This window comes from Solea solea, chromosome 18 (assembly GCF_958295425.1).
Source record: "Solea solea chromosome 18, fSolSol10.1, whole genome shotgun sequence".
In the NCBI taxonomy this organism is placed as follows: domain Eukaryota; kingdom Metazoa; phylum Chordata; class Actinopteri; order Pleuronectiformes; family Soleidae; genus Solea; species Solea solea.
In genome coordinates this window covers 15,092,674-15,107,386 of record NC_081151.1, presented here as the reverse complement: position 1 = coordinate 15,107,386, position 14,713 = coordinate 15,092,674, and the positions used below count along the sequence as shown (strand labels likewise).

At 44.4% G+C, this 14,713-nt stretch overlaps 1 protein-coding gene and 1 pseudogene across 1 annotated transcript; both read right to left on the bottom strand.

The window, feature by feature from the left end:
- Nucleotides 1–121: 121 nt before the first annotated feature.
- LOC131444888 (uncharacterized) lies at nucleotides 122–4,865 on the bottom strand (annotated as a pseudogene).
- A 10-nt stretch (nucleotides 4,866–4,875) lies between these two features.
- LOC131444887 (uncharacterized) lies at nucleotides 4,876–6,513 on the bottom strand (the record flags this gene model as incomplete). Its single annotated transcript, XM_058615589.1, is given in 4 exon segments — nucleotides 4,876–5,126; nucleotides 5,129–5,560; nucleotides 5,563–5,994; nucleotides 5,997–6,513. Coding segments are annotated over 4 exon segments (1,632 nt in total), but the record flags the coding sequence as incomplete, so codon positions are not given.
- Nucleotides 6,514–14,713: the final 8,200 nt, after the last annotated feature.

Below are 14,713 nucleotides of genomic sequence, written 5' to 3'. Positions count from 1 at the left end.
ACTGAAACCCTTGATTCTGCACAGAATGTTGTATAACTTTCAAAGCCATGTAATGAATACAAGTAATAAATCATATATCGCTTTTATTTGTATGCATAGCAGACAATTCACAATCCAGGGATTACAGGCGTCTGAGAAATTCCTCACTCTCCAAGGTCTTCCTGTAATTTCCCATGAAGCTATCCAGTTTCAGCCTTGCTTTTGTTGACATGTGGCTCTGAAGCTGTTCCCTAAGATGGGTAATCTCGCTGACAAGACAAAATTATATAGCAAAATAATTAATCGTTAAAGACACTCACATACATCATAAGATATAAACTGAAAATTGGATTAACAGTTTCCTAAACTATCCGACTTACCTTGAGTCAAACTCAGTTCCACGTATGTACATCTCCTTGGCTTTGTCGAGGGAGATGGAGTGAACAGCTCCAAGGGCATATACTGTTGCCTGTGGCATGAAAGATTGTGTTAGACAGTGACCATGTGTTAAAAGGAGTCAGACATATGCAGTCATATAAAACATGTAGTCTACAAATCAGTGTCAGTGTCTGAGATCTCACCTCTGACAAAAGTACATCCATAATGAAAGCCACAGGATCTGCAGACTTCTTGTCTGTCTCTGTACTTTCAAGTACTTCAGACAAGATGTGCATCACCTTGTCCACTTGGTCATCATCTTCGAAAAGAATGATGATCCTCTTTCTTGGCCCAGGGAGACACAGTGTTGCCTGTGAGGATTTTCTGCAAAGATTCCATAGGATTTTAGTTTGGGTACAAAATTTTATTTTGTATTTTTAACATGGGAACATTTTTAATCCAGAGTCAAGTAGTAATGAACTGGATTGCATTTGCATTTGAAAGAAAAGAAAAAAAGGAAAAAAATCGCTGCGTCTTGCTTGCTGTTACAATCGCTATCGTTACAGCATGCAGACATTACTGGTTAATAAACCACACTTAATTGATTTAATGTATACAAATAATGACTATTCATACAGTGTTCAATATCATAATGTGTTTTTTATGCATTCTTACCTTTTCCTCCATCATTCCTCCAACGTTTTGTGATTTTCCTGTGTTTTTCCCGTGTTGGTTGTTTCGGGTGCTCTCTTTTCATACTTCTTCGCCCAATCAGAGTGTCATGTAGTGTGAGGGGGTGTGTCGCGTATGGGGGGTGTGTGTCGTGCAGTGGGTGGGGTGAGTTGTGTAGAGGTCTGCGAGTCTGCAGCTGGACCCTTCTTGATCTGCCCTGTAAACTAATAAAAGGAAATGGACTGAACTTCATAAAGCGCCTTTCTACAAGTGTTTTAAGTTAATGCCTCTTATTCACCCATTCACACACACACTAATATATCTGGGAAACAAATATGCACCAAAAATGAAAAAAAATGTTTTACTTTTAAAGTGATGATTATAAATGTTACTCCTTATGTTTAGGATAAGTAAGCACCAAACCAACGTATGGTTGATGAACATACAGTGGGTACGGAAAGTATTCAGACCCCTTTAAATTTTTCGCTCTTTGTTTCTTTGCAGCCATTTGCTGAAATCAAAAAAGTTCATTTTATTTCTCATTAATGTACAATCAGCAGCCCATCTTGACAGAAAGAAAACAGAAATTTAGACATTTTTGCAAATTTATTAAAAAAGAAAAACTGAAATATCACATGAACGATAAACGCAATAAAAGCTATAGCGTTTTTGACTGACCTTCCCTCCTGGTGAACATGTCACTTATTTTGCAACATTTCGCTGCGTCTGTGGCAAGGGCTTTCCGTTTTCTGTCCCTCTCTCTCTCTGCTCCACCTTTCCTTTTCTTCTGTCCCTCCATTTCTCTCGACTACTAGAGTGAAGACAGCGGAGCTCATTGATTGTTGTGTGACGCCGAAAGGTCGCCGATCAACCCAATACCAGTTTAAATGCCTGGATAGGATATCGGAGGAAAGAATAAACCCTGCTCCGATCCAAAACAGTCCCCTAAACTTAAACATCTTAAACCAGCTTAAATAGGGAGGCCATGCAAAAAATGCTTCTGTAACGTTACAGCACAACATAGAAGATGTTGTAAACATTAGGTATAATAACAGAAACGGAGACAGAATGAATCAAGCCATGGTAAAGAAAGAGAAATAATGTTTTGGCTATATTTAGTGGTGAATTACATCCAGTATTTATTTTACTTTACAAACAGATTTTTTTTGTAATTCCAAACATTTGCACAAAGTTATAATTTTATATTTAAAATGTACAGTTTGAAGTGTTATTCTAAGAGACAAAAATACAATTAAATGTCAATTTTGTTGTTGAATTCAAAGAAAGCGGTATTGCAGAACTGAGTCATCTTGGCTTTATTTCTTGCTTAACATGAGTAGAATATTTGTTTCACAGTTCATTGTGATGTGTTGGATAGTTAGTTTTAACAAAGCATCCATGAAAATGTATTACATGTTAACTGCTCAGTTGTTTAAGAGTGGGAAAAGGACAGTCGCTAATCAATTATGTAAATATTTGCATATTAATGGCCTGTTTGAAGATTTCCAGTTAAGTTTAAGATTACATCATAGCACAGAAACAGCACTAGTTAAAGTTAGTAACAACCTTCTCTTGGTTTTAGATAATGGTCTCTATACTTGTCCTGTTAGATCTTAGTGCTGCATTTGACACCATTGACCATGATATTCTATTGTTATTACTGCGCTCTGTTGGATTAAATCATACTTATCTGATAGATTCCAGTTTGTTCATGCAAACCAAAGTTAATTGTGGAGTTCCACGGGGCTCAGTGCTTTGGCCTATACCTTTCCCCTAATATATGTTTCCTTTAGGGAACATTATTAGAAAGCACAACATACACTGTCATTGTTATGCAGATGACACACAGCTTTATTTATTAATGAGGCCGAATGAAATAAATCAGGTTGTTCAACTCCAGAAATGTCTCAGAGACATTAAGTCCTGGATGACCTGTAACTTTCTACTTGTAAACTTTTATACTTGGCCCAAAACACCTTAGAGAAAAACTTTTAGATGACATTACCATGGCTTCCAGTTCCACCTTGGAGTTATTTTTGACCAGGACATGTCATTTGATTCACACATAAAGCTAATTTCCAGAACAGCCTTCTTCCACATCTAGATTAGTTAACTGTAACTCCTTAATATCAGGATGTTCCAACAAATCTATTAAAACCCTTCAGTTAATTCAAAATGCTGCAGCACGAGTTCTGAACCTAGAACCTAGAAAGAAAGACCATATAACGAAGGGTTACTCAACGTAACTCCGGTTCTTTGATAACAGAGTGAGGTGTTTCACTATGGGATATCGCCTTGGCATGACCAACCAGGGAAGCTCCAATGGCACCACGTCTGTCAGTGACAGACAGGTCGAGCTGTGCTGGGGCACCGCCCCCTTCATACTATCACAGCCGACCCGCCCCTCAAAATCATTCAAGACCGGTTTCTTTCCATGCCTCATGCAAGAAGGGGCGTGTGGTGAAACACCTCACTCTGTTATCAAAGAACAGGGGTTACGTTGAGTAACCCTTCGTTCTTTTTCTAACTTCGTTAGGTGTTTCACTATGGGAGATATAGAACACTCCCGGATTGCATATGACTCCCGAAGCCAAACTACCACAAAAGGTTGAGTGACAACTTCACTCCAACCCCGGAGCACCGGCACCTAGAACCACTTGAGCCAAAGAAGGACCAGAGACATCTAGCCTGTAAAACTTGACAAAAGTCTGAGGCGTAGCCCAGCTTGCCGCAGCACAAATGTCCTGAACAGACACCCCTCTAAACAGAGCCCAGGAAGTGGCCATACTCCTGGTGGAATGAGCATGCAAACCCTGGGGCGGCAGCAAACCTTTGCAACTGTACGCCACAGAAATGGCCTCCACAATCCAGTGAGACAGCCTCTGGCGGGACAATGGCTTGCCCTTATGGGTAGTGGACCAGGAAACAAACAGCTGGTCAGCCCGCCTGAAATCTGCCGTCCTACTCACGTAGGTCTGCAGAGACCTCACTGGAGACAAAGTGTTAAGCCTCTGCTCCTCTGTCAAGGAGAATGGAGGCGGGTGAAAAGCCAGCAACTCTACTGTGGGACACCTGTAAGCCGACTCCACCACCTTAGGCACAAAAGCCGGATTGGGCCGTAAGCAAACCTTGGAGAGTCCCGGACCGACTGTAGACAGGAAGGGCGGATAGACAACGCCTGAAGGTCGCTCACGCGCTTTGCCATAGACAAAGCCAAAAGCAGAACCGTTTTCAGAGATACAAACTTCATCCCCACGGCCTCCAAAGGCTCAAAGGGATGCTGAGAAAGGGCATCTAGCACCACCAGAAGGTCCCACAGTGGAACCAGGTGCCTAGAAACTGGGATCTTTCGACGTGCACCTTTCATAAAGCGACAAACCAGGGGGTGCTGTCCCACCGGTTTTTCACCAAAACCCACGTGACATGCTGAGATGGCAGCGAGGTACACTTTAACTGTGGAAAAAGCTCTTTATCCACCAGTTCCTGCAGAAAGCACAACAGGTCCACAACCGAACACTGAAAAGGGACCGTAAGTCTAGACTCACACCATTCCTCAAAAACCCGGCACTTACAGCCGTACAAAGCACGGTTGGAGGTGCCCTTGCACTCTGAATGGTGTTTATAATCTGCGGAGGCAGTCCTGCTGCGTCTAAATTAAACCTCTCACGGGCCAGGCCCAGAGTGCCACGCGGTCTGGGTGAGGGTGGTAAATCTCCCCATGTGCCTGGGACAGGAGGTCTCTGCGTATGGGCAGAGGCCATGGGTCGCCTGCCAACATCTGAACTATTTCTGCCAACCAGTGTTTGGACGGTCATCTTGGCGCCACCAGTATGAGAGACAGATTCTGTCTCTCATGCCTCCCTGACGGTTGACATAGGCTACCACAGCGGGGTTGTCTGTTTTCACCAGAACATGACGGCCTCGGAGAAATTGCAGGAAATGTTTCAGAGCTAGAAACACTGCCCAGAGCTCCAAAACATTTATGTGAATCTGGGCTATTTCTGGACCCCAGGAGCCATTCACTGCTCTGCCTGACATCGTTGCTCCCCACCCTGACAGGGAAGCGTCCGTTGTCATGGTAACCCTGGACGTCACGCCCCTGCGTTCCTCCACTGACGGAGAGACTTCACACACGTCTGAGTCACTTTCACTCTGCGGTTCAGGTGATGGCGCGGGCATAGGTGCAAAGCTGCAACCCACCGCTGAAAATCTCTCATCATCAACAGACCTAAATGTACTACGGCTATCACTGATGCCATCAGGCCGAGCAGACGTAGGCATAGTCGGAACGACACCACTCTCCCCATCTGAAAGAGGGAGAGACACCGTGTGAGAGATTTTATTCTCCCGTCTGATAGCGTGACGCGATATGACAGGGAGTTTATTTTCACACCCAGATACACCGTACATTGTACGGGCTCTATCTGACTTTTCGTCTAGTTTATACTGAACCCAAGATCCCTGAGATGATTTATCACCATAGCGGAATCCATGACCGCCTGCTCGTGCGAGCCAGCGCATATCAGATAATGTACGAAAAAATGTTGATGCATTTTCTCCGTAATGGAGACAGAGCCCCCTCCACACACTTGCTGAATACCCTCGGAGCTAACGACAGCCCGAACGGGACAGTTTGATACTCGTAGGTTTTGCCTTGGAAAGCAAACCTGAGATATTTTCTGTGTGCAGGGTGAATAGCGATGTGAAAATACGCGTCCGAGAGATCGATCGTTACAAACCAATCTCTCTGACGGATAGAGCGACAGAGCACTTTGTGTGTCAACATCCTGAATGTGTATTTCCGTAGGTGTTTGTTTAGCACACGGAGATCTAGGATGGGGCGAAGGGCTGTGCTTGCCTTTTTGGGAATGAGGAAGTACCGGGAGTAGAAATCCTGTTGTGACTCCTCGGCCGTGACAGCTCTGATAGCTTGTTTGCTCAGTAAAGACGTTATTTCGTCTTCCGTGCAGAGTCCCCCTTGGCCACTGAAACTAACACACCGTTGAACCTGGGTGGTTTCATGGCAAATTGAAGTCTGTATCAGTGAGATACAGTGGACAGAATCCATGGGTGAACTGCGCATGCGCGCCACCTGTCCGCTCTGACAGAGAGAGGTCCTGTGTCGAGCTGCGGTGACGTCACCCCCACGACTCGGTGAGAATCGTGTCTCGCCAGTGGAGCGTGAGCTCCCTCTGGTGGCGAGAGGGGTGCATGACATTGATTTGTTTTTGTGTGTTTTTTTATTTTATTAATTAATTTATTTATTTTATTTTTATTTTGCATTTCGCCCTTGGCTTTGTGCCTGGCTGCGAAAATGCTGGTTTTTTTGCAACAGGTTTGGACAGGGTGGAAGTGTTGTGGGGACCCCTGTGTCTTCTCCCTGTGGGCCTGCCATATGGGAGACTGGACAAGGAGCCCTGGAGAACAAATAACAGCCAGGGTTCCTGAACCACACATGACGGGGTCCTGGTGGTCCCCCTCCATGACTCTTAACTTGACCGGAGGGGGAGAGGGAGAAGCTGGGGTTGTTAGGACGGCCGCTTCTTCTTTCTGTCAGTGGGGTGAGACGGGCGGTTCTTTGCTGCCACTGTTGCAAAGGAGTGTTTGCCCCACGGTCTCTGGGCGTCAGACCTGGGCTGCTGGTTGCCCTGCTGCCCAGTCTGCCTCTGAGGGCGGGCACTGCCCTGACGTCTCCTTACTGCAGCAGCCGAGGCTGAAAAGGTGGGCTTGGTGGCCTGAGGGGGACGAAGGGCTTGTCTCCTGGGCAGACAGAGATCAAACGCTTCTCCCTCCTGCTTTCTGAGGGTGCTGGTTTCCCTCATCCTCTCCAGAGCTGGGCCAAACAGACCTTTGGTGGGGTCGTACACGGCATCCATCACATCCGCCTTCTGTGCATCACTCAGGCTCGAGTGGTTCAGCCACAGGGCCCTCTCTCCTGAGACAGCGAGGCCCATAACTCGGCCACTGCCCTGCACCGCTCCCTGTGAGGAGCGCAGGATGAGGTCATTCACCACACAGATCTCATCCCAAAGAACTGGGTTTGGTGCTCCAGAGTCCAATTGGCGGCCCATCTCCTCCAAAATCTCAGCCAGGTACGCAGACAGCAGTGTAGCTGCATTCAGAGAACAGACTGACTGAGCTGCATATTTATACATCCTCTGGAAGATGGAAGACGTGACGCGTTCCATCTTACTGGGCAGAGCGATGTTAGAGGAGGCCGAGACAGAGCGGCGATCAGGGTGAAGGTGGTGAGCCACTGAAGACTCCACCACAGGGGGTTCGGACAGCCCTAGTTCCTTCATCCCATGGATCTCCAGTTTAGACATCCCTTGGTGGGGAGCTTGTTCTTAAAGGGACAGGACCAAAAACGGCTCATTTCCCTCATGCACGCGGGCACGGCTGGAAGGAGCTGTTTTGCTGGTGGTTGAGCTGGTGGAAGTCTCTTACCATCATAAAGGTCCCTCTCAGTGCCACCTGCGTCCTGAACCGCAGGCCACTGTATTCCCAGCTTAGAAGCAGCTCGTTTACAGACCTCATAAAGGCTGCTGTCAGCTGGAGGAGCGACATCAGATACAGAGACGGCACTCGAAAAGTGGCATCGTCTTCGTCCTCCTCCATATCATCCAAGTTGAGGATGTCTGAGTTGGCATAGCCCTCAGCATCCTCCTCTGGCTCTACGCCAGGGAGCTCCTCAAAGAGTGGCGGCATGTCTGTGTATTCCTCCTCCATCATATGTGTTGTAAACTGTGTGTTTACAAACAGTTTGTTTGTGAACTGTTTGTAAACACACAGTTCACAAACAAATGTCAACTGTATCCACACTGACTCGCCGCAACGCGTTAGTCTGTGGGTAACTGATCTATAGTTAGCCGACCCCCGGTAGGTAATACAGGGTGGCCGGTGGAGTACCTCGCCTTGACGCGGACACTACACCAAGATCAAGTGGAAAACTTCTTGATTTACTCAGCAAATCCAGACGTAAGCCAGGGACTGCGTTCGGTGACGAGGACCTTAACGGCGCGTCTGCGAACAGTTTAGCAATCCAAGCTAGCCCGAATAACTGAGGGAGCTTCCACAAAAGTTTCTTCACGGGACGAAAGCGAGAATGATTTTGAGGGGCGGGTCGGCTGTGATAGTATGAAGGGGGCGGTGCCCCAGCACAGCTCGACCTGTCTGTCACTGACACACGTGGTGCCATTGGAGCTTCCCTGGTTGGTCATGCCAAGGCGATATCCCATAGTGAAACACCGAACGAAGTTAGAAAAAGAACTCAAGTGTTAGCTTCTCTACAGTGGTTCTACATACAGTTTAGAATTCAATTAAAATCATCATCCTCATGTACAAAGCACTTACTGATAGGCCCATTCACCCCTGAAATAACTAGTTTTACTTTATCACCAGATCACTGGTCACTATAACATATGACTTTGCTCCCAAAATACAGGCTTACTTGTGGTTCCCAGAGTCTGTAAGAGTAGAATGGTTTACCTGTTCTAGACATTATAATAATCACAGGAAAAACTATTTCAGGGATTTTACTAACTTCAATGTTGATTTATCCAGTTCAATGAAACAAGGAGATGTGCATCCAGGAAAATTTGCAAGTTGTATGAGTTCATGGCCTGATGCCCATACACTGTAAAAAAAAACATAAATGACTGGCAGCTACGGCTGCCAAACAAAAACTGTAATATTAAAATATAAAATATCCTAATTCAAATAAAGTCCAAAAACATTACTTCTACAGAAATTTTCATTAAAGGTGACATCGAATGCTTGTATTGCACATATGTTAGTTATGGAGGTCTACTTCCATATATTAACTTGTTTTCATGGTCAAAAACCTCCTAGTCGCTGCAAACGAGCCGATCGAATATCTCCTCACCTCCTCACGCTCTCGTCAGCCGTGCTGTTTCAGACCAAAATCACACCCCCAGAACGCGGACTGTGTTGTGATTGGCCAGCCAACAAGAGCTTTCCCACTGTCCTGTGATTGGCCAGGTACCTGGAAGTGATGTAATTAGCATGTCAGCTCTCAGATACACAGCTCCCCCTCTGGCACGATGGATGCTCTGCATCTCAGCAGCTACAATGAGACTAGTTCTTCTTCTGCGGTTGAATATACTGAAGTATCTGACGTAGATGAACACATTAACACAGCTATATTCTGTCTCAAATATGTTTAAGATGTACACTTCATTGCATTGAGGAGCAGAAGCTTCCTCAGGATGGGATGGAGTTTGGGTTCACATTTACGATATGTTTACATTGAAGAGTAGATGTATGCTCTGAGCAGCTGTCCTTGTATATGCTGAGAGGTGGCACCTAAAGATGGAAGGGGACCATTTTTGGTCTTCTCTGTCTATCACTAGGGGCCTTCTAGACTGAAGATAGAATACCTAAAATGGACAAATGTGAAGTATAGGTTGATGATGTCAGATAACCTTTAAATGTATTAACCTGCTCGTGGGCAGGCAGAATTGTTCAGAGATTCAGCAATAACATTCTCCCAAGATACTGCAGCGCTTGGTCTGACACCTGACTTGTAACCAAATAAAATCCCTTTTGTTTGGTGCGAGTCTAGTGTCAGAGGTTTCTTTCTACACCATCAACTCATCACCTATCATTCATAAGAGGAAGGAAGCCTGACTAAAAAAACGACAGTACGCAATCGGATGTGCCCGGACTAGTGCCCGCACCAGGAGGAGCTACGGTGGTGAGAGGAATGGTGAGGTTTCCTGATGACATCATCAGCAAATGGAAGTGCCTTTCCGCTTTGCAGAGCCCAGGAAAACAATAAACCCTATTTTCTCAGCAGTCCTCTTTGTTCTGAAACTTTAGGGTTTCATAAACGAGGTAATGACGCAGATACACACACAAAAGCAGCGTTAATTAGAGCTTCCGGTCTATGTTGAGTTCTGCAGAAAAATACCGTTATTTTACAGATTTTTCCTAAATTATTACGATCGAACACTTTGAATTAAGTGACAATGCTAAGAGTTCTATAAAAAAAAGTTATTTTATAGAATTTTCCTAAATTTTTACGATAAACCCTTTTAATTATGTGACAATGCTGAGTTCTGCAGAAAAATACCATTATTTTATAGATTTTTACTAAGTTATTACAATCAAACACGTTAAATAAAGTTACAATGATAAAAGTTTTACAGAAAAATATTCTACAGATTTTTCCTACTTTTCCACCATTAAACAATCAAACAGTTCCTCTATGACTGCCAAACAAAAACCCTAAATACTTTCACTCTTTCAATTAAAGTAGGGTGGGGAACTTAATTAGAAATGAAATAAACACCACTGTTGATTCCAAAACCACTTTATTTAATGTATTGAGTTGTAAATTTACAATATCAACCAATTATTCACAAACAGTTCTCAGAGCCACCAGGAGGAATTGAAAAACTAAAAATTCAATTTCCCCATATGTGCATCTTGCCTGTCAACAGTACAGTCCAAAAACATGCAATGTGGGGATTAGGTAAATTGGATCTTGATTACAATGACCATAGGAGTGAGTGTGAGAGTGAATGGTTGTTTGTTTCTATCTGTGTGTGGCCCTGCGATGGACTGGCGAACTGTCCAGGGTGTACCCCGCCCGATGTAGCTGAGATTGGCACAGCACCACCCGCGACCCTATAAAGGAGGATAAAGATGATGACTGACTGACTGACTTATTAATGGTAGACTTGTCTCTCGTTGGGTGCCTGTTCAAGCCGTAAACCTTGTTCCAGTGCTTAATCTACAAAAAAATACAAGCAAATTTCTCATCATTAGTTATCAGTGTTGTTATCAGTTATCAGTGTTTAGTTTAAGAATCGAAAATATTTCACACCATTGAATAAATGAATCATATCGTGTGTCAATATGTGTTTGAATGTGTGTGAGAAGAGCAAAGTTGTTGAAACTAGCAACCCCACAGTATATCGCAACAACTCCCCGGGAACTTCTGGAGCTCATGCTGCATTTTCCCTTTTGCAAAGAAAGAGAGGACAGGATAGGTCATGTTTGTCTTTCTTCTACTAATTTCTCAACTAACAGGGTGGTAGTTATGCTAAGCAGGCACAGTTATTCAATCTCTTAGACTGGATCAGGATTTTTTAATGGGGCAAATAGTATGATTTATGTAAATAACTTTCAAACATTCACATCTTTTATTGTCTTAGAATAACCTGTAGTATAGACTGTATACATATAAAATACCTACCGTTCCCTCTGACAAACATCACCTTGCCTTTGTAGGGGGTTAGTACTCTTATCTTGCGTTGTGTAGTTGAAATAATGGTGCACACACAGCCACTGTCCAGCTCGCCCCTTAATGCTGATGAGAAACACAGACAAATATAGTTCTCCACAGCCAGCTCTCAGCATAGTTCAATACATTCAAGTTCGTATTGTGGCTCTCTCAGCACGCACTGAGTCAGACAACCACGGGGCTGGGGAGGACTTATGAAACCAAATAAGAAAGACCTACAGAAGTGATACTTAGCTTAATTCCAGTAGTCCTATGAGATACCCAGATAGTCCAAATGCACACTGACAAATGCTGGTTTGGGTCTGGTTTAAATCTTACTTCAGCTGTGTTGGCCACTCCCCTGTAGCCAGTGAAACTTCACACCTGGTGATGGTAATGGCTCACAAATAAAGTTAACATCTTATAAGATATAGTTATATACCTTCAGTGTTTGATTTTGCAATGATTTCACTATTTGGATGTGTTTTTCTATTTGTGTCTGTTTTTGTGCGCATTCATCTGGGATACGGCTGTTTTCTGATTTTTTTCATTTTTCTACTGTCCCATAACATAAACCTCACAAATAAAGTTAAAATCTTATAAGATATAGTTATATACCTTCAGTGTTTGATTTTGCAATGATTTCACTGTTTGGATGTGTTTTTCTATTTGTGTCTGTTTTTGTGCGCATTCATCTGGGATACGGCTGTTTTCTGATTTTTTTCATTTTTCTACTGTCCCATAACATAAACCTCACAAATAAAGTTAAAATCTTATAAGATATAGTTATATACCTTCAGTGTTTGATTTTGCAATGATTTCACTGTTTGGATGTGTTTTTCTATTTGTGTCTCATTTTGTGCGCATTCAGCAGGGATACGGCTGTTTTCTGATTTTTTTCATTTTTCTACTGTCCCATAACATGAACCTCACAAAAAAAGTTAAGATATCATAAGATATACTTCTGTACACTGTGCAAACTTCAGAAAGGTCAATGGTCAGTCGTTCGTGTTTGTTTTTTGTAATAATTCCTATAATATAAAACCCACAAATGAAGTTAACGTCTTATAAGATAAGATGTCACTCTACGAGCCCTTCCAGTCTGGATTCCGCCCCCGTCACAGCACAGAGACCGCCTTAATCAAAATCACCAACGACCTCCTCACTGCAGCTGATTCTGGTTCTGTCTCCATCCTCATCCTCCTCGATCTGAGTGCTGCCTTTGACACCATCTCACACCCCATCCTCCTCAGTAGACTCTCCTCCATTGGCCTCTCCCACACTCCCCTCAGCTGGTTCCACTCTTACCTCACAGGCCGCACTCAGTTTGTACAGCTCAAATCTTTCACTTCAAAACCTTCCCCAGTCACTACAGGTGTGCCCCAGGGATCTGTCCTGGGGCCCCTTCTTTTCATCATCTATCTCCTCCCCCTCGGCCACATCCTCCGTAAATTCAATATCCAGTTCCACTGCTTCGCGGATGACACCCAGCTCTACTTTTCTTGCAAACCAAATTCCACACTACCACCCCCCTCCCTCACCTCTTGTCTCTCTGAGCTAAAAACCTGGTTCACCTCAAACTTCCTTAAATTAAACTGCAATAAAACTGAACTCCTCCTCCTCGGCACTAAATCCACCCTATCTAAAGTTAACAGCTTCTCCCTCACCATTGACAGCTCCTCATTTTCCCCCTCCCCTCAGGTAAAGAGTCTGGGTGTCATCCTCGACAGCACACTCTCTTTTCACTCGCACATCAACATCACTACCCGCACCGCTTATTTCCATCTCCGCAACATCAACAGACTCCGCCCCTCCCTCACCCCCCACTCCACAGCCGTCCTTGTTCACAGTCTCGTCACCTCCCGTCTTGACTACTGTAATTCTCTCCTCTTTGGCCTCCCCCAAAAGTCTCTCCATAAACTGCAACTGGTCCAAAACTCAGCCGCCCGTATCATCACAAAGACCCCCTCACACCACCACATCACCCCCGTCCTCCAGCACCTCCACTGGCTCCCTGTCAAACACCGCATCAATTACAAACTCCTCCTGTACACATACATGGCCATCCACAACCTTGCCCCTCCCTACCTGTCTGATCTCCTGCACATCATCATCCCCACTCGTTCCCTCAGATCCTCCTCCTCCATCCACCTCTCTGTGCCCCCTGCCCGCCTCAGCACTATGGGGGACAGAGCCTTCAGCCACTCTGCTCCTCAGCTCTGGAACTCACTACCACCTGACCTCCGTAACTGCGACTCTCTCCACCTCTTTAAATCACGTCTGAAAACTCACCTGTTCCGGACCGCCTACTCCCTCTAACCCCCCCCTGCTATCACCACCACTTCCCCTAAGTTATTGTGTTGAGTTTATGTGCTCCTTTTTAGTTTTTTTTTTACGAAATTGTGTGATTTTAATTCATCTTGTTGTAAAGTGTCCTTGAGTGACCTGAAAGGCGCTTTTAAATTAAATGTATTATTATTATTATTATTATTATTATAAGATATACTTATGTACCCTCGTCGTTCCACTCGTCTTGGGACCCCAAACGACATATGAAAAATTCACACTCCTGCGACCTGTAGAAATGTAGTTCCTCCAAAACTTCCTCTCTGGCCAAAGGGTCTAACACTGTATAGAGTCTGACATGATCTGATTTTCAGTTTTTGGACACAGGACTTTGGGCTTTTTTCCCCCGGCCAAAAAAGACTGCCAAAAAGACAGTCTGTAAAAAGGTGGGAAACTGTCTTTTCTTCAATAATTCCTAAAGGCAATGAGCCAGGATGCTGATTTTTCCGTATGTGTATCAGGGACTCCTGGCTGATCCAGGGTGCCGATTTTCAGACGTGGGCAACCTTCGGAAAGGTCAAAGGTCAGCCATTCGGGTGTGTTTTTTGTAATAATTCTTAAAGTCATTGAGCCAGGAGTCTAATTTTTCCATATGTGTATAGGGACTAAGGCAAATCCAGGGTGCCGAGTTTCGATCATATGCAACCTTCGTAAAGGTCAAAGGTCAGCCGTTCGGGTGTGTTTTTTGTAATAATTCCTAAAGGCATAAATCCAGGAGTCAGATTTTTCCGTATTTATATCAGGGACTAAGGCTAATCCAGGGTGCCTAGTTTCAGACCTGTGCAACCTTCGGAAAGGTCAAAGGTCAGCCGTTCGGTTGTGTTTTTTGTAATAATTCCTAAAGGCATTGAGCCAGGAGTCTAATTTTTCCGTATGTGTATCAGGGACTAAGGCTAATCCAGGGTGCCGAGTTTCAGACCTGTGTAACCTTCGGAAAGGTCAAAGGTCAGCCGTTCGGGTGTGTTTTTTGTAATAATTCCTAAAGGCATAGAGCCAGGAGTCAGATTTTTTCCGTATGTGTATCAGGGACTAAGGCTATAGGTGCCGAGTTTTAGACCTGTGCAACCTTTGGAAAGGTCAAAGGTCAGC